We start from the raw sequence: 20,740 nt of genomic DNA on the forward strand, positions 1-20,740 counted from the left end.
CCCTCCTGGAGAGGGGATGGGCGTCCTCCCGGCGCGGCGGGTCAGCAGCCGCTCCGGTGGCTCCGCGCCAGGGGAGAGGAGGCGGCGACGCGCCACCCAGCCTCTGCACTGATTGATCGACCCATTGATTCCGTGGCTCTCCCCCCTCCCCCCCCCGACAAGCTCAAGGCTGGTCCCTGAAGTTTATTCCTCTCCCCCACGACAACCCTGTGAGGCAGGTCAGGCTGACAGAGGGGCTGGCGCAAAGTCTCCGAAGTTTCCAAGGATGGAGGAGATCAATGCATCCTCTTGCAATGCCCATCTCTGTTTGGATTCTGGCCCAAGTCATCTCTGGCTGTGCTTGGGGGATTCAGAGTCCAGGCAGAGGATATCTGGAGGGTTAAAAGTGCCTTAGCCCTAACCTACTGCATATGTAATCAAGGTGTTCACACAACATACTTAAGCCATTTGGATTATTTAAACCTTGCTGTTATGGTTTGGTTGACTGATGGCTTGGGGACATCAGTGAATCCATCTAGTGTACTCAGCAAACCATCATTAACCAAATGGGGGTTTCATCCATTGTGCAAACCAGATTGATTATTTTTCGCACCAGGCCCCAAGTAGTAAACACCAGGGTAAAGGGAAGGACTGATGTGCAGAGCTGAGCAAAAAGGGTTACATGGCAAAAATGTTGGGTTGGAGACAAGTCTCAGATTACTCTGGTGGGGCCTTTTGGTCCCTAAGCGATTGAGTTGCAGGCCAAAGAAGACTGGCTACTTCACTGATCCTAAGGACACATTTGGTAAACCTTCCACCCTAGAGTTTGTATCTGAGGGACTTCTCTACAAAACATGGTCTTTGATCCCCAGGTCCTCCCATGCTGCTAGTTGTTTTCCAACCACCCACTTGACCTGTTAAAAGTTACCTCTGAGCACAATACTAAGCTGGTGAACTTTAACCTTGGCTGGGATTTTCTTCCTCATTTCGGCACCTTGCTCTGTTCTGTGATGATGCCATCAAGTCGTTTTCAACTCCAAGTGACCACATAGATAGATTTTCTCCATGATGATCTGTCACTAACCTGCTTCGTCAGCTCTTCTGTCAGTGTACTCATCACTACTGTAATTGATTCCATCTCCCTTGCTGCTGGACATCCTCTTCTTTTCTTTCTTTCCATCTTTCCCAGCATTATAGACTTTTCAAGAGAGCTAGATCTTCATGCTGATTAATTGATTACATGCCATCCAGTTGGTGTCAACTCTTAGCAACATAGATTTTCTCTATGATGATCTGTCCCTAACCTGGTCCTTCAGCTCTTCTAACATACTGAATCTTGCTGCTGCTCGTCCTCTTCTCTTTTCTTTCACCTTTCCCAGCATAATAGCCTTTTCCAAAGAACTGGGTCTTCACATAATGTGTCTGAAGTAGGATAATTTGAGCCTGGTCATTTGTCCCTCAAGTGAGAACTCTTGGGTTGATTTGTTCAATGATCGATTAGTTTGTTTTCTTGGTTGCCTACAGTATTCTAAGAAGTCTTCTCCAACGCCAAAGTTCAAAAGTGTCAATACTCTTCCTATCCTGCTTCTTCAAAGTCCAACTTTCACTTCCATAGAGATGGAACAGAGAATCCCATGGCTTGCACTATTCTGATCTTTGTAGGTATAGACACATCACGGCATCTGAATATTTTTTTCCAAGGCCTTCATGGCTGCTCTAGTCTTTTGTTTATTTGGTTCATGTAATGGATTCTGGAATTTTTGTTTATTTGGTTCATGTAATGGAAACAAGGGTTAATTCAGTTCCCAAGTGTGTTGTCTGAACCCAGCCTTTTTTTCTTGCAACCTGGCTTCCTGCTTATCCCAAATCACTGGCCTTTCTGAATTTCTCTCACCAATTTCATCCTAATTTCAGAAGGCCAAGGGGGCACACCTCCCCTTCAGTCCCACTGGACTGCTTGTCCCCCACACTCTGAGCCAGTCCTGCAGGCTACAACTGCTAACCCTCAATGCTGACCCTAAGTGTGGACTTCAGTCAAGCTCCACCTAAGTTCTAATTTGAATCGCCCTGTTAAGCGTCATTGGGTAGATGAAAAATGGCCCACCAGTGCTTCAGCTTCCTTAACAGCTTCAAAGCTTCAAGACTTCAGTTGCCCCCAGTAGAAAAGGAACCCCGTGGTGACCTGGGCTCCTTCCATGTTCATACACAATCCTGTCAGAATCCTGGCCAAATACTAATATACCTTGTAAGGAAATGTGCCATTTTCCTATTTATTTTCAGTCGTTGAATAACTGTTCAAGCATGCTGTGATTGGTGATTCTTTCTATGTACCTTTTTTGGCAGAGATTTGTGTCTCTCTTAACTGGAAAATTTCCCATCATTCTCTGAGCAACAGCCAGACGCAGAAGACAATGATATATGTGTGTACTGTATGTGTGTCTCTATATGTATGTTGCATAATAGGTACAATTTGTACACAATTTGCACTGTGGAATTTTGGGCACGGTTTCACACTTTAAAATGGAGCCTATTTTTCAGCATTCTGTTAGAATGCTTGAACGTTTTATTTGCCATAAGGTCATCGCAACTGAGTTGGCTAACGTTGCTTCAGCAGTTATCTAGTCATACTTTTGGTGTTGAGCAATCGCTCAGCTTTTACTTAATTCCTTTGCTTCCACGCACAAATGCACAGCATTTATACTTTGCTTAGTCACCTTTTATAAAGGCCTATTTGCTCCGCTATTTTATTTATTTATTTACTTACTTATGTGTCACATTTATATAGCCGCCCATCTCATACAAAGCAACTCTGGGCAGTGTACAACAATTAAATAAAGCAGTGAATAGATTAAAAAAAACCAATCATTATAAAAAGATAAAAAAATAATTATTAAAATGAAAATACTATCAAAAATTTTAAAATATACAAATCCCACGGAGACAGCAGAATATCAGTCATAGTGGAACCATCTAAGAATGCCTTATTGCTTGTCTATGTGGCAAGAAAATAAATGGCTTATTTTGAATAATACAAAGAATAAGTACTATTCATCTTTTCAGAATTCTTGTATTGCTCTTTTATTGAGCTAGACGTGACTCTTGCAAATAAATGTACATGCTTATTTCTTTAATTGGAAGAATACATTTTGTTTTCAATATTCCTGCTAATGTTAATCATTAATATTGACCACTCTGCAGTTGAAGATTTTAGAGCAGTTATTATAAACCACATTTTGTAGAATCATGTCCAAATTAGGATTCTATAATTTCATCTTCAGCTCCCTGAATAAAATTAAACGTTGCTCTCTAATCACCCAACATGATAAAGACTTCAGGAAAACTTCTCTTCCACCCAAGAAAAAGATCATTTTGGAAAAATAGCCTTTGGTTGCTTGGATGGATTAATAAATGATTACAAGGTTAAAGAGCTTGTGTAGGTGCCTTATTTTAAATTTGAGAGGAGAGTGTAGTCAAAATAACGATTTGTGTTCAGATTTAATTATTGGGACACTCTGAAAAATCTCAGGGGCTAGGTTTGCACCCTGCAGCCACAAGAGTTTAGCCCAGCTTTGTTACAATATAGACTGAGTTCCCACAGCTAGATAAGCTAAGCTAGTAAACCATGATATGGATTATAATGATGTACCTATGTGAAACATACTGGCTGCATTTATGCTTTATTTTCAGGGAGACCAGCATGGGTAAATGTTAAGCTTTGCAACGTACCTGCAAGCAATTAGAATCTTTTGCTTCAGTTTTTGATTAACTACAGTTTAGTATTGTAACCAAGTGCTTAACTGTGGTTAATCTTCAGAGATTTTCCTCCCAAGTCCAAATATTACAAAAAAGCAAAGTGGAATCCTAAGCCCAGCCTGATTTCCTCATTTGCCACACTTCAAATCTTCGTATGCAATTGCCCACAAGTTAATTGAATATACAAGGGAAAATATGTTGAAGAAGAGGTCTGCATCAAGCTGTATCACCATGATCTGAACTTGACGGTTTCAAATAAACTGTAATTTACAATCAGTTTACAATTTATAAGGCTTGAGCAATGAGTTGTCGTTAATATACTCAAGGCTGCCTGGGACAGGATGCATGACTGGGTCTAGGCAGTGGTTAATTCTTTCTTGAGGGAGGGGATGGTCCCACAGCAGCTTCAAAGGGCTCTGGATGAAGTGGATTATCTGGACCCCTTTCAGTCAGGATTCAGGCCAGGGTATGGGACTGAGATGGCATTGATGGCATCGATCATGCTGCTGGATGACCTCTGGCAGGAGCGGGATGGAGGTAGCGTATCCATCCTTTCTCTTCTTGACGTCTCAGCAGCCTTCAGTACCATGGATCATGGTATCCTTCTGGACTGGCTTCAGGAGTTGGAGGTGGGCGGCACTGTGTTGTGCTGGTTCTCCTCCTTCCTCTGGGGTTGGTTCCAGTGGTGTCGATGGTGGGGAGAGGTCCAGCCCACGGCCCCTATTTTGTGTCTTCTCTGCCTTAGCGCCTGCCCTCTGGATGTGCCCTCTGGAATACCTTCCCTCCTGAGATTAGGATGGCCCCAACTCTTTTGGCCTTTAAGAAGGCCTTGAAGACCTGGTTGTGTGCCCAGGCCTGTTTCCTGTTTCCTGGTTATGCTAACACCTATGGATTATAATATTTCTTGGCTGCTATATGTATTTAATTTTTCTTTTTGTATTGTTAATTGGTTACTGTAATTGGTTTTATGATTGTTCGTTGCCCAGTCACTTGTTTGAAATGGGCAGCTATACAAATTGAATGAATTAATGAATTAATGAATTAATATTGGAAGAGAAAACTGACATTTGAAGCTCTACTAGACATAGGGGAAGATATGACCCTGGGGCTTACCTAGGGTCATTCTCATCACAACAAACAATGGTTTGTTTGGCATAATGTTTGAAAGAATCAGAGCTGCATGGGTTGTGCCAAAGAGCAGCCCCCTTTCCAAAATAAATATAGCTTGTCTTAACAATTGGCGGTAAGGAAAACCGCAAAAAGGAAATAAGGAATTTTAAAAAATAAGGATTATTAAATGTCAAATCAAATCTTTCATACAATGATGCTGGGGATGGGGGAAAAACCCAGACTGTTGTATCATGACATAAAGATGAGAATGCACAAACTCACAGCAGATTAAAGAAGACATTTAGGCAACACAAAAGCTTTTGCAATTGAGGTAAATGAGTATGGAGAAATACCAGTTACTACATTCAGGCCTAGCTGAAGCAAAACTTGAAAGAGTCAGATCTTATGAAGTCAGATCTAGGAGGGAAAGTACCAGGTAGTTCCCACCGGACAGAAGCAGCCGCAGGGAGGGGTCAAAAAAGTCAAGATGCCATCTGCAGCCAGAGGATTGAAGACGCTCCCCTTTCGTACATGCAGATGCCCTAATTGGAGGGCAGATACAACAAAGAGGAGTTGCAAAAAATTTGAAATAAACTTTTCAGTGCAGTCTTATACATCAAGGGAGTTTGGTTGTGGCAACAGGTTTTTATTGATTCTTGTTTTTCTTCTTTATAGGATATTGTTTTATGTTACAGTTGTGAGTAACCCAGAGTTCTGGTTTTAAGATGGGCGGCCGCACTAATATTTTAAATATATAAAGTACATGGCATGTTTTAAGCCCTGTGAAAAATGTTTCTAATATTCAATACAATTACATAATAAGCATATTTTCTGGGTGCATTCTTTTTCTCCTCCTTCCTCCTGCATTAAATAATCTTTTCCCAAGTACTTCTCTATCGTCCGTCTGTCTGTCTGTCTGTCTGTCTATCTATCTATCATCTATCGATATACAACTTTGCCACAAACTTTAAAAATAGAGGTGCCTGAAAATCTGAGTGCAAAATTGTACCTTAAATTGTTAAAAAATGGACATCAAAGAGACTAAAACTGAACTTCCTGAAGAGAAGATTTTTTTCAAGGATTCTCCAGAGAGAAAGACCTAGTAGCTCCCTCATGAATCAGTCTTGGGAGCCAACAATTTAGGGCTTTAACCATTCATTGACTGATTGGAGAGGTTAACCAGCTTAAGCTGCAGCTGTACATTAAGTTTTTTCTCCAGATTACTGGATGGGCTTTACAAAGATTTTGGAAGGCCCAGTTTTACACCGTTGAAGCTGATTTAACCCACAGGCTTAAGAGCAGTTAACTCTACATGGGATTGGAGGCAGGATCGAAGAAGTTTGACATCTCCATTGCAACGTAAGCTTAGAGGACTGAAAGAAGAGAACTCTAAAAGCTGGTCTCTTTATTTGATGTGACTGTATTTGATGAAGAAGCAGCTGAAAGATGATCTTCCTTCCAATATGAGTTCAAAGCTGGTACCAAGTTTCTTTGGGATTTTTTTTTAACCCATAGCTTTGTGTATAGCTGGTTCTTCCAAATTACTAGATTTATGGCTCTTAAACACTGTAGGAACTCTGTAGTAAAATAATCCTAATTGTTCAGATCTTTGGAATGACGTTACATACAACCACAGCAAAATATAACAAGATACCTCCCTGTTCAGAATGAAGTGAACAAGCAACCTGGCTGGATGGCAAGTGTATTTATTCAACTACAACGCTGATTTTAACTTTTGAAACCCATTTTGGTACCAGTACCCTGGAGGGCTGGTATTTAAAAAAAAAAATACAACTCAGATAATTCGTTGTGAAAGATACCCAGGTTAGAGGAAGATAGTTATGGGCTATGTGTGCATAGATGCAAGTATACGTGCCCAGTTAGAACATTTTGTACAGAGAGCAAACTAGAGGGCATATTAATGTCCTATCTAGGCTCACTGAGGGTATAAAATTGATTTAAATGGTCCTAGAATTTATTTCTCTTCAGGCAGCTGTCATGCATTGTTATAACATGAAGACAAGTTTGGATGTTTATGGATGTTGCCTATAAAATAGGGTCCCCAGACTTAAATCTCTTTTCTCTTAGTTCCCAGCTTACAGATTCAATGTTCCATGCTGGTTTCCTTCTTCCATCTCTGCTTCCTCCTCTCTTCTCTCTGTTCTCCCTCTGACCATGTTTTCTGGCACTACAAGAAAACAGGGGAACCCTGTCTAGCAGTTTATGACTCTTACTCCTCAGGGCAACCCTTTGGGGTTGACTTATGCCCAGGAGACTTTTGAAGGGCACTCAGTGGATGAGACCCTCTGATTTAGATGGCCTTTGCATAGACCAGTGTTGTCCAAACTTGGCCACTTTAAGATGAGTGGACTTCAACTCCCAGAGTTCCCCAGCCAGCCATGCTGGCTGGGGAATTCTGGGAGTTGAAGTCCACTCATTTTAAAGTGGCCAAGTTTGGACAACACTGGCATAGACTATTCAAACTGGGTTCTCTGCATTAGAAGAAGAAAGGTGTTGGTGGGATGGGGGGAGAGCTAAGTGAGAAAAATATTGAATGAGCTGTTAAAATTAACAGCCTGGCTGCAGCATCATGCTTAAGTCCAATGATTTACATAGCTAGTTATCTATTACTCAGTGCGTCCATGCTATTTATTATTGCTTCTCACAGCTAAGACTCTCAAGTTAATACTAATCTTAGCAAATGTACCACAAAGCCACTGAATCAACACAACTTCATAATTAGTCACATATTACCCATAAAATAGGAGAATGTATGGAGGAAGGGGTAAACCAACTCCAAAAACCAAATCATTACTTTTTCCTGTCTTTTTTTTTTCCTTTCAAGAAAGGATCAGGAAAATCACCAGCATGGAAGAGAACAGTATATATCTTTTTTAAAAAAACGAAGACACCATGCAAAAACATTAGAGATTTCCAGCAAATTTAGATCTGTTCTTAAGGACTACATTTTGACAGCGCCATGTGGCATAACTTTCTAGCATGTCACTGCATGCTATTTATGAAAGAGAGGAGCCAGTTAAGGTCAGGCTTGGGCATTGCAAAATGCTGGTACAACATTTCCAGCTGTTTCAGAAGCCATGAAAGAAGACAGAAGGGTGGTAGAATGGTGGTGATGGGGAAGTAGCTGGGATTTAAGAAAACAATGTGGTCAGAGAGAACATGGATGTCCCTATGTCTTGGCTTGACTGCACCTACTCATCTCTTGTCCCACCACATGCAGCCCTCAACCCAGAAAATGTGGTGTCTTAATGGAGCCCTTGATGCACAACTGTGTTAGGGTCACACATTAGTATAACAGACCATAGTTGCCTGCAGTAGGACAGTTTGGCTTAGCTACCTCTTTGCAATGCTTCTTGATTGCCCCAGAGATCATTCATATCATCTGAGATCCTTTCAGCTGTAAATGTCAGAGACTGAACATTGGCATGCAAAAATGTGCTCTCCCACTATATGATCACCTACTCTTAATTAAGTAGCAGCAGATCCATGTTTTCCCCAACTGGTACATTTTTGTATGCAAATTCCCTTAATGTATGCATTTTTTAAATCAAAGTATTGTATTACCAGATTTAGGGAAATATGAAAACTGAGTGATAATTGTATTCCGCTGAACAAATTAGTTCGGGAAGTTTCAAATAATCAGTTCAGATATGAACATCTGCATTTCTACACCACTGAATTGGCATTCATTAATGAATGTTTTTAGTTTTTTATGTATAGGGTTTGCTTTACAGCTTGACCTTTTAATTGATTAATCAATTGTAATTAATTAATGTGTACTTATTTTTTAATTTTAATTTTAATAGTTTGTGGGTTTTGTTTTAATGGTGAGCCACCCAGAGTCACCCATTGGGGGAGATACAAATTTAATAAATAAATAAATGAATTCATTAAATTGGCATTCCCCTTATCCAAAGACCTGTTAAACCATTATAATGAATTTCTCTCCCACTGGAGAAAGTAAACTCATAAAGAAGAATAAAACCAAGCTTCCTTCCTTCCTTCCTTCCTTCCTTCCTTCCTTCCTTCCTTCCTTCCTTCCTTCCTTCCTTCCTTCCTTCCTCTCACACACACACAGTAGTTAAACTGTTAAACTATAAGTCCATCCTCAGCCTGAAAACTGAGGGACAAAGAGGTCTTCCTTCCTTCCTTCCTTCCTTCCTTCCTTCCTTCCTTCCTTCCTTCCTTCCTTCCTTCCTTCCTTCCTTCCTTCCTTCCAGTATTCTGGAACTTCCTCCATAGATTTCCCAGCTTCTGCACCACGGCTGAAATGACTGATAACTTCAGTTCTATGCTATAGTTTCATTAGAAGAACATGAAGAAATTTGCTGTTGAAATGGAGAGGCATTGTTAATAAAGATAAGTATGGGGAAGCATCTTGGGAGGGTGATCTCATCCAGTGAAGTACCTGAAATAGTACAGGATTTCAATATTACAAATGTAAAGTCAATAGGTCAAATACTTGAGGATAAACAGTATACATTCTTCTGGCAATTCATAAGTATTAATGAAAGGAGAAGGAAATTGCTAAGGCATCTTGATGAATCACAAGATTGTTCGGTGCTCTGTTTACACTACATCTGCAAAAACACAACTTCACCATACATTCTTTAAAATATGGAAGTTGACAACAGATTGCATAAATAAATCCAGTTATCTGAAGGCAGCTTAATTGCCCTGTTGCAGGACGAGAAAGAAATAGCCTGACATCTTGCAGAGATTAATGCTAGTCTGAAGCCCTCAAATAGTTCCCATCAAAACAGTGCAATTCCCCTGTCCTCCCTATTAATTTTCCTCTGGAATCTACCATTGTTCTCAGCCTGGTGCTTCACAAGTACTTGCCAGAAACCATGTGTAACTGTTCTGAAAAGTGGAATTCATAAGGAATTGGGGTGTAACACTCAAAGACTGCCCTTGCCAGCTTCTCTCTTTGTGACAAACAGATGCTGGGGCTGATGAGTTAGAGAAGATACAGGGATTAAGCCTGAGGCCACAAGAACCTCATGTCCCGTGCCAGGGTTCTCTTGAATAAGATGACACAGTGGCTGGTTGACTCCTCCAACAAGCCTCAGCTTAGCAGTGCCCAGCAGGATGAAAAACCAAGACGCTGGCCCCAATGGCCAGTTTGGGCCTGTCTATGAGCTGGTTAGAGCAGCTTTTCTCGAGCTGATGCTTTAGATGAATACATCCATTACTCCATCAGACATGGTGGCTGGGAAGGTGGAGCTGTGGTCCAGAATTTATAGTAGAAACCAGATTAGGGAAGGTATGGCTAAGGAGTCAGACAAGTAGTAATCCAGGTTTCCTTCTGCATTCAGCCATGAAGGTCATTGAGTGTCCTCAGACCAATCTTCTCCCTATAGGAAGGGTTGTTGTGAGAATAATTTGGCCAGGGGTTGATGTCAACATCTTGGAAGATATTATTATTTGCGTATGTATCTGGTTTTATCCTATTTTTACTGTATTTTATATTGTTTTTATTGTATTGTAATTAATATTTATTGTTGTTTTATTGTGAACTGGCCAGAGTCACTTTTTCATAAGATGGGCGGTATCTAAATTTGAAATATAAATAAATAAATAAAATAAAATGTCTTGAGCTCTTCGGAAGACCACTGAACTATGCTGCAGTGCAAGTTACCCACCATGCTGTCTCAATGACATTTGCACCCGTGAAAGAGTGCTTCCAATACATGGACACTCTTGACTTTGACGTGCTATTCAGCCAGGGAGGAAAGAGAAGTTAATTCCATTTTGATAACGTCTTACCAAAATTTGCCCATTCACCATAAGCAAGATGGAAAGAACTTGAGATTTTGGGGAAAAGTAGGAGAAAAGTAAAAGGGATGGTTTTGATCTACCAAATTTTGAACAATTAGTGCTTACAAAAATGGGGATTAAACTCCAGTATCATCAGCCATGCTGGCAAGGCTGAATTCCCACCTCTTCTTTCTGAGCAGCAACCCCTCATCCCATCCCATTTTAACACATATGTGGCAGACTGGCCAGCCCAGATGAGCATTTTTGAGTGGAGGAAAGTAAGGAAAATTAGCACATTTCTTGATCAATTGGTTAGAAAAAACTTGACATTAAAAAAAGATCCAAGGGTATAACACACAAGCAGGCCTTTTGTTTCCATTTTAGTTTTTATACTTTGCATCTTTTAATGCTATACAGAAAGCAGGTTTGTGGTTGTTCTTAGCAGTTGTCCTACGTAGTTGCAGGCTCTGTGTTTTGGCACTGGGTTCACCTAGTTCTTCCAGTGAAGTTTATTGATACATGATGCAACAAGGTTTTGCTTATCAAAGCCTGCTTCTCACACCACCTGATGCTGCGTGGCAGGCTCTAAATTCAGCAATAAATAAATAAATTGGTGCTGCCAGTAAAGCAGGATTGGCATATCACTGAGAGATTTATAACTAGGTTAAGATAGTGGTTAGCTCCCAAAAGAGAGCAGCATAAAGACCAGGAGGAACACAAGTCCATTTCTGAATCACAGCCTTTGTCTTTGTCTGTTCAAAATTGGTGACCCACCCAAGGGCAAGACTCACTTAGTTTCAGGACCATTGAGAGACCTTCCAGTTCTGTGGCTTAAGCCATACGCCTTCTACAGAGAAAGCTAGACTATGTCACCGTGCTTGTGATTTGCCTGAATCTTGTGATAAGTCATCATGAATATGTCCCTTTGAGCTGCAGCTCATTTTCAGTTTTTCATAAAATATTGTACAAATTTTATTATAAGCCGCCTAGAGTCACGCAAAACTGAGATGGATGGCTATATAAATTGAACGAATGAACGAACGAACGAACGAACGAAAGAACGAACAAACAAACGAACGAACGAATGAATGAATGAATGAATGAATGAATGAATGAATGAATAGGAAAATTGCATGTGGCAAATTCCGCCTTGGACTTCATCCTCTTATTAGAGGAATGCCTCTTCTTAGTTGATCGTTAGGAGTGGTTCGAGTCCAGCCTTCGCGTTAAACAGGGTGAGCTCCTGTTTCCTCCCCAGTTCCTGTCAACCCAACAGGTCGAAAACTCATGTGAGTAGATAAATGGGCACTCTCACTCCGGTGGGAGGAAAAATGCTGGCGGCGCCTTGGAAAAGTGAAGCCTATGTTCACCTAAATACAGTCACACAGCCTTTTTCACTTCCTTATTCAAGCCATGAGTTTTCAAGACATGAGATTTGTCTTCTGATTCCCACCTTCTTTAGACTGTCAGTTTCTTCCTACCAGCCACAGCTTCTAACTGAATTCCTCCTCTATGCCCTGGTAGGTACCCCAGAGTTCTTTTCTTTCTATTTTTTAAACTTCTTTTTCAAAAATCCCTACATCAGTCTTGTATTGCAGGTGAATGGAAATTCTAAGTCACACAGAAATCAAGGCTAGTAACAGGAGCGTCTGCAAGGGGGAGTCAAAAAAAGTAAAAATGGTATCCATGGCCACACAATCAAACCTTTTTTTTTACATGCATCAGATGCTGGAAATTAAGGAAATCATAATATTATTTGTGTGCACTGTGTGTTGGAAATTAAAGAAATCACAATGCTATTTTCAGTCAGAGAGTTTTGTGGCATCTCATATAGTAGGTAATTAATTGCAGAAGCTTTTATGATCTGACTCATTAATTAATGAAGCAATCCTGTGATCCAGTCTAGTAGGAGTAGTTCAGTTCCCCCCTATCTCCAGTGGGGGGAGAAGAGAAGACGCGGGCGCCTTTTAAATTTAAAAAGGAATTTATAGCATTTTTGCATTCCCTTCATCAGTAAATTAGCTTAATTATTTAGAAAACAGCTCACTTTTAAATTACTTTCCCCTTTTTGCAACACAGCTGATAATTCCAACAGTCATGCAATAGAGATTTAAAAGTAATTGTCTCCTTTGTGAAATCACACCTAATTATCATTTTGCTGAATTGAAGTCACGCATCCGCCTTTCCCTTCCTCCTCGCGCTTGATCCCACGTGCAAGTTTTATCAAAGGGCGCCCCCTGGAGGCCATACGTTTCTAAATTCACCTTGGGAACCAAAATTCATGATTGCTTATTCCATGAAAAAAGGGCAGCCTTATGTTCATGCGATTATTGGCTTTATTATTGTTAAAAGGGATCAAGATGTGATCAATTCAGAGCACTGATATTCTGAACAGGGTCAGACTAACTCCTCATTCTCTCTCGTAGCAGGATTATTCTTCCAAATTATTTGCCGAGTAAATACAGAATCACACACGTGCCGGGAACTTGGAAAGCTGAAATCCAATCCATTAGAAAGAGAATTGCAAGTTGAGGGTGACTGCTGTAGGTCCTTATTCAGGTGTGTCTGCAGGGTGTGGTCAAAAAAGTCAAGATGGCAGCTGCAATGGTGCAACTGAAGCTCCAATGCACACTGAAGATGCAACTGCCATTAAAAAATGGGCAGAGCTTTGCACCATCGCAGCCGCCAACTTGACCTTTTCGACTACACCCTGTAGACATCCTGCCCTTATTTACATACTTCAGCGTTCCCCCAAAATATCATTTTTAATATACTCTAGTAAAAGATACTAAACTTGACATATTTATGGTTGTTCTACAATTGTTCTACAACTGTTTGGTTGTTCCACAGTTAACTTCCCTGCCAAATTTTATGAATGTCACCACGTTTCTGGAAACACGCTTGCCAGGAGCACAAAACGGATTAAAGGAACACTTGGTTTCATCATCATTTGTTCCTAGACAAACAGGTTTGACCACAGGTTTGACCTAGCCATAGTCTAGGACGGTGTTTCTCAACCTTGGCAACTTTAAGATATGGGGACCGGGAAATTCTGGGAACTTTAAGTTATGTGGACAGGGCAATTCTGGGAATTGGAGAATTCCCTGGAGAATTCTGGGAGCTGAAGACCACCTATCTTAAAGTTGCTAAGGTTGAGAAACACTGGTCTAGGAAGAGAATTGCTCTGCATTAAATAGACAGTTAAGATAAGGGGTTCTTGCTGTATGAAATGTGTTAGCTCAGCTAGACGAGAATGCCTGGAGCAAGCAAGAGTTTTGTGAATGGCCACAATAACCGATTTATCACTGTCTGCATCTCCCACCTTTAGCTCCCCCCTCTCTGCCACCATAAATATGTTGTGTTTCTAATTCAGGATAATGCACCATGCACCAATACTAGATTAGATGTGTTGGTCTTTAAAACAGCCATTAGACACACTGTGTGTAATAAAAGAGAAAGGATCCCACCCTTGATTCAGGCTGAATTGCAGGTGATATCATGAATACCTTGTCATTTTCTAGGCTACAATATAGAGTAGGATTTACAGGTGGTCCCCCATTCAAATATTAATACTGGCTTAGCTTTTTTTTTTTTTTTAAATCAGCCCAGGCTGGCTCAATGCTGCCACCTCCTGGGGCAGTGTGCACAGGATCAGCACTCATTCTCCACCGATTGTCTGGCAGAGCAAGCTAATATTTTAAAAACAGTAAGGACTTGCTCCCTCTTTAGATCCTTTTGCCCGTCTCCAGAAGACCTCTGTGAGCAGTAAATACAGTTGAAGCCAACGGTCACTATCCCCAACCTTTAATATGGAAATAATTGTTGTCTGACCTAGAATGCACACAATTTTAATGTTTCACGGCAGAGCAAACGTCAAAACACAATGCATTAAAAGTACATTGATTGCATTAAAAAGTAGCCATGTTTTAAGAACTGGAATACGAAGAGCCATTATGACAAATAGGACATGTTCTAAATTGGTCAGGACTGAATCACCCCACAAAGAGCAGCACAAAACTTTACAACATTTGCCTTTCCAGTAATAACATTCCAAACTTTTCTGAAAAAAGGAGGAATCAAAACTGCAAGGGAAGGTAACTGAGAAACGAACTCTGCTCTTCGTAAGGAATCCAGAGTTACTCACAACTTCCTTTTTAATTTCATTTTTTCATCAGAGAAAACATTTGTTTCATTTGGAATCCAGTACGCTAAATAACCAGAACAACCAGGAATGAAATCTCGTATCTCCCCGAGAAATTTCTTCAACTCTTTCCCAGAGGTATAACCTAGAAAATAAATGCTAATAAATATGCATTATACACATATATATTATGTATATGTGTGTACAGTATTGTGTGTATGTGTGTGTGTATTCTCCCAAAGCATCCTCTAACCCAATGTTTCTCAACCTCAGCAACTTAAGATGTGTGGACTTCAACTCCCAGAATTCCCTAGCCATCATGGCTGGCTGGGGAATTCTGGGAGTTGAAGTCCACACATCTGAAAATTATCAAGGTTGAGAAACACTGCTCTAACCATTAGTCCAACATCATGAGGCATTAGAATACCCAGATACCCAGTCATTGATCTCCTGAACTAAGTGTCTTAATAATTCATTCATCACATATTTTATTTACCTGTCACCATGTTACTTGATGGATAATTTTGAAGAGGAATGTATGTTAGTTTCCCTGTTTCAGATGTCCTCGGCCCTTGGCTGCAATCAAAATAAACATTCTTGTTTATCACCAGAAAAGGATGTTCCTTTTGGTTCTTTTAATGATAAATACAGTGCTAAGGAACACTTTTAATTTCAGTTTATTATTTTCCCCACCTATCATCTTGCTAACTAAGAATCAAAGATCTAGGCCAGTGTTTCTCAACCTTGGCAACTTTAAGATGTGTGGACTTCAACTCCCAGAATTCCCCAGCCAGCAAGGCTGGCTGGGGAATTCTGGGAGTTGAAGTCCACACATCTTAAAGTTGCCAAGGTTGAGAAATACTGATCTAGCCTTTGCCTTGGAGAGACATTTTGAAGAGGCAGGAGAAACAAAAGACCAGATAGCAATTAATTAAAAAACAACTCATAGTTTCTGCAACAAAATCATCTACTTTATTAAGTTCTCCAGCAGGTCTCCACTCATTTTTATCAAAAAGTTCCAAATGTGACTGAATTTCATTTATTTACAGGACTAAACCTCAAGGTTAAAAATAAGGAATTTATGATCTGTTTAACTTTAGCAGCTAAAATAATAATTGCTCAACACTGGAAAACTCTAGATAACATAACAACTGAGATGTGGATTAACAAGGCCGCTTCAACTGCCACATTAGAAAAAATCACAAAGTTAAAATAATGAGACATCAGAGGCAGAAACCACTATTTCATCAAATTTGGATGGATTTTATGATTTACCTCAATAGCAATAGGCTATAACATGGTAATACTTTCCATATGGTAAATTTGTACATGTACAGTACCTGTCTCTTTATTTACATTTTAGTAGATTTTTTCATATTTTCTGTATCTTTTTTTCTCTATGCATCTTGGATTTATGTCCGTTTAATTTCTTGATAATTTTGTTAATCGTGGTTCAACAAAAACAATTTAAAAAGTAACGATTTTGGTCAGGTCATTCTCAGTCAATACATTACCCTTCAGTACATAACAATCTTCTATCATTCATTCTGTTCAGATGCATACCATTTCTCCAGCTCTTTCTTGTCTCTTAACTTTTCTTGCTTCCTGCTGCTTTTTGATTCAAGAGTTTGACTAGACTGTGGACATAAAAACAACCTTAATTTCAAATTTCTCGTTGCTCAATCGGGCAAGGCCAGTTTATAAAAGATATTCAATCAGCCCCATAAATCTTATTCTCTTGTATGGGGTGGAAGCCACCTTCTATGAACAATTTTGTCTGAGGCAAAATAACAAAATTCAAAACACCAAGCAATAATATTGTTAACATCCGGTGCACTCAAGATATTTTTTTTACCTGTAGTTCTAGTGGACTGGTTATCTGTTCCCATATAAAGTTGCCAATTTTTTTTCTAATTTCTACAGTGAATGCAAAAGGAAGAAAGAAAAAGAAGACCATTCAAGGAGGGAAAAGCCATTCAATTATTTATGTGATAACAGGGCCATCCTTCAACAGCAATTATATTTGCTGCCAAATTCACCATGCAAAGTCATTAAATGTGATAGATCTCTTAAAACTGAATAATAGCACCTATTCCCCAGCCTTGTCTGGAAACGTGTATCTGCATCTGGGAAATTTCTAAAAGTTATCATCCCATTCTTACAATATGGTATGAACCTGATATATTTGGAAGAACAAATTGATCTCATTTGCACGCATCATACCCATACATGTGCAAATCCACATTCCATTACATCTGCATTTATAATATATGTAGTTGCATATATAGTGTCAACTGCTCAAGGGGGCTTCCTTGGTAAGTGTATCTGCAATTCTTTTACACAGGTTCTTTCCTGTGGGCCATTGGGGCACCCAAAGCGAAAAACAAGGTGTACATTTCATGCATGCATACACCCATTATAATATGGAAGGAATGGAAGTTCTTTGAACATCCTGGTCACATTTACAATTTTGCATGCAGCCTGCCATCTTAGCTGCATTTCTAGAGAGCTAATTCCCCCCTCTGATGACAGGTATTTGCAATTATTTCAGATTAAATAATCAACAGAGTCAAAGGAGACCTGTTTCCTTCAGATCTTATTACAGAAGATTTCAGGAAATGAATGGATGCAAATGGGACTCCCCTTTGCCTCTCTGGTGACAGCAAAAAAATCTTAACTTGCTATTCTTTGATGGCTGTCAAGTTTGGGGCTAAGAGATGCCATAGTTTGGGACAACTGATAATAACAAGGATGTGCAAATGAAGACATCTCTGTAGTCACTGTGATTACAATCAGTTGCCCCCCCAAAAATTGAAGAAAGATGGAATGGAAAGAAAAGTAAAACTGAAATCCATAGTTGGTACAAATGTATTATTATTATTATTATTATTATTATTATTATTATTATTATTATTAAAATTCTTGCTCATTCTGGCCCATACATACAACCTTCTTGCAAGCTGGCTGGTGGGAGAAGGAAATGTCCTAGAGGTACGGTGTTTTTTATTTCAGCGTTGATACTTGCGGTAAGAAAACAGGAATGAAAAACCGTGATTCGGTCTTCTAGATAGTCTAAACTTTGGTGTATTCTAGGCAAAGAAGAAGGAAAATTATAAAAGTCAGGGGAAACAGTTTGACATATTTGACTTGACAAGGGGAAGTGGTGAAAATTTTCAGAAAGAAGCAGAACTTTTATGATAAATCTGGTCTCCCTGTGAGTCAGTGGTACGGTGTAGTAGAGATGTTTTCTTCATCTCTATTAAATATCCACAGCAAGCAAAATCAGAGCATTTTTAGCCAACATGGTGCCCATTTTTGGGGTGTGATGTTTATGCATATGTTTGTTTATTTATATGCACAATTATCTATATGCCACAAGACTCTAGAAGACTCTAGAACAGTGTTTCTCAACCTTAGCAACTTTAAGATGAGTGGACTTCAACTCCCAGAATTCCCCAGCCAGCATGGGGAACCCCCCCCCATGGCTGGCTGGGGAATTCTGGGAGTTGAAGTCCACCCATCTTAAAGTTGCTAAGATTGAGAAACACTGCTCCAGAAGACTCACACTAAGGTGTCTTCATCATACTTTCCAAACCCAACCTGCTCCAGATTTAACATTATTAAGAGAATATCACAGCAGGAGGAATGTATTTGTGTTGGTTTTCATTTTCCTGACTATAGTTCAGCTGTGTTCGTTGTTACCAAACGGGGCAGCCTCAGGGTATGGTCTAAAAAGTCAAGTTGGTGGCCATCATGGGGTGGTCAAAGCATTGCATGTAAAAACCAGGTGGACCTTCGACTGCTCCATCACAGCTTCCATCTTCACTTCTTGGACCATACCCAGTGGACCCCCCGCTGAACAATTTGGCCTAAGGAGGGAAAGGCCAGAAGCTCCTCAAATAACCAAATTCTAAACACCAGCCAAGAATTCAAAGAAAGTTAAAGAGGTAAAATCTTGTAGCAGGAAGCCAGAACCTCTGGCTCACAAGAGGTAGGAGACTGAACCACGTGGGGTCTTGAACCCTTCAAGGGAGAGGATTTTCTCTGGTCAGAAATTAAGGACTAGAAAAATAAGATCATATAAGACACTGATCCCAGCGAAGCAAACAGTTGTGGTAAAATGTACCTTTTTGTATCTGGGTGAGAAGCATCACTGCTGAAGAGGTAATCAGCAGCTTCCAGATTCACAATCACCCCTCCTTCACCAGCTGCAGAAAGACATCACAGTGAGGGTCCTTGATCGTGGAACACAGAATTTGAAGTCACGAGAGAGTTATATTCTTCACAAATGACTTGGTCTACCAAGATTTAAAAGACAGACTGAAAAGCAGCTTTGCCATTTGAAAGCCCTGGGCAAACCCTGATAATTGTTCTTAAAAACAGAGGGTGTTCCAGGATCAGCGTTCCCAGGCAGAGGAACTTCCACCTTTCCTCTGGCTGTGTCCTCTTTCTTTCATTGCAGCTGCCATGCCCGTTGTCACTTACCTAAACCTTCTTGAAGGTGATGCCTCTGAGCGTGTTCACACCCACTACAACTCCCAGAAGGCCCCAGCTGGGAATTCAGGGAGTTGAACCCACCACCCATCCCGAGGGCACCAGGTTAAGGGCAGCTGCCTCGGCCTCTGACCCTGCCCTTGGGGCAAAGACCCAAGGCGGGATCTGGGCTGGTGGGACGATGCTCTGAGGCTAGGATGGTGTCATCAACTCTTCAAGTTTAGAGGAAGAAAGTCCCACTGCTGGGAAGCCATAGTTCGAGATGATTATTCCATGTGGGCATCTCGGAGATACTTGGTTGTCCACTATGGGAAGCTGAGGGCCGGACGGGAAGAGCCTCTGGTCTGATTTTGTAGGGTTCTCGGATTGCTGCGGCTCTGGGTCCATGCCCATAGCAGCCATCCGACATTAACAATTTGCCACAACTATCCAGCCTCCGCCTCTGTGAATGAACCGCCCAGATGTTTCCTTCAGCCCTTTCAGAACAAGGTTTCTGAAGGGCATGAGGTGGGCAGAAGGATGGATTTACACAATACGCTTCACCCAGTCATTTAAATACCTGGTGGCTTGACCGGCACAGCACATTAAGCTTGGTTTCTATCAGCCTTTGTTTTGTGGCTTAGATAGGAGAACTCAACCTGGGATAGAACACCTGGTCGGAAACCAGAAAATGGGTCCTTCCTGCGGCAGGAAGAGCCTAAAGTTGTCCTCTTCTGCGCTGGATTTTGCTGGAGGAAGCTTTTGGCGTGGCGTTGTCCACGCCCCCACATGCCCCACGTAGTTCACCCAGTGTGGAAACCGGCCTTGAACTATCACAAGCCTGAACTGGCCCAGCGCATGAAGCCCTCCCTGGACGTTGTAGGAAGGACAAAATGAACCCAGCCCGACCCAGCCCTCTCTCGAGTGCCCCAGCTGTTCACATGTGCACGCCGACGAATGTGTGCGCATAAATCGAGGAAGAGACGTTGGCGTCACGGCGTCCATGTTCAGACTGTAGGATTTGTGGCTGTGTCAACAAAATCAAGATGGCACCGTGTGCTTAAAGCCCTCCCTTCGAAGAGACCCAGATTCGAAGCCCGGGGGGGCAGGGCTTCGATTGCACAGGCGCCATCTTGACTTTTTGGACTTCCCCTGGTGATACGGTCTTGCTCTTAGTGGCAATGGGGGGGGGTTAGGCCCCCTCACCCCAATGGGGGCTTTTGCTGCTTTCCTACCTCCCCCCCTGCAGGACTTCCCTTGCCCCCCTCACCCCAAAGGCGGCAGAGCTCTGGGTGGACGCTCTGCGAGAACCAGGCGCTGCGGCCCCCAAACATCCCTCCTTCAGGCCGAGCCGGGCTCTTGCAAGCCTCCGTATCCCCGTTTCCTTTCCATCCAGCCCGAGCGAAGCCCCAGAGGTAGGAAAGTCTCCGCCCACCCGCTGAAGGAAGTGGCTTGCACGCATCTGATCCTCTTGCACGCGCATCTGCACCCCTGCACGGATTT

General features: G+C 41.3%; 1 protein-coding gene across 1 annotated transcript; it reads right to left on the minus strand.

Moving 5' to 3' along the window:
- Positions 1-14,763: 14,763 nt before the first annotated feature.
- Positions 14,764-20,571, minus strand: TERB2 (telomere repeat binding bouquet formation protein 2). Its single transcript, XM_088148182.1, has 7 exons — positions 20,508-20,571; positions 18,891-18,972; positions 17,714-17,853; positions 16,620-16,681; positions 16,328-16,401; positions 15,261-15,340; positions 14,764-14,909 (listed from the first exon to the last, which is right to left on the minus strand). Exons 1-7 carry the CDS (start codon positions 20,569-20,571, stop codon positions 14,764-14,766), a joined length of 648 nt encoding a protein of 215 aa, XP_088004308.1.
- Positions 20,572-20,740: the final 169 nt, after the last annotated feature.

The sequence above is a fragment of the Python bivittatus genome, unplaced genomic scaffold (genome assembly GCF_059951505.1).
Source record: "Python bivittatus isolate LINGU-HERP-01145 unplaced genomic scaffold, Pbiv_v1 ctg000530_np1212, whole genome shotgun sequence".
NCBI lineage: Eukaryota > Metazoa > Chordata > Lepidosauria > Squamata > Pythonidae > Python > Python bivittatus.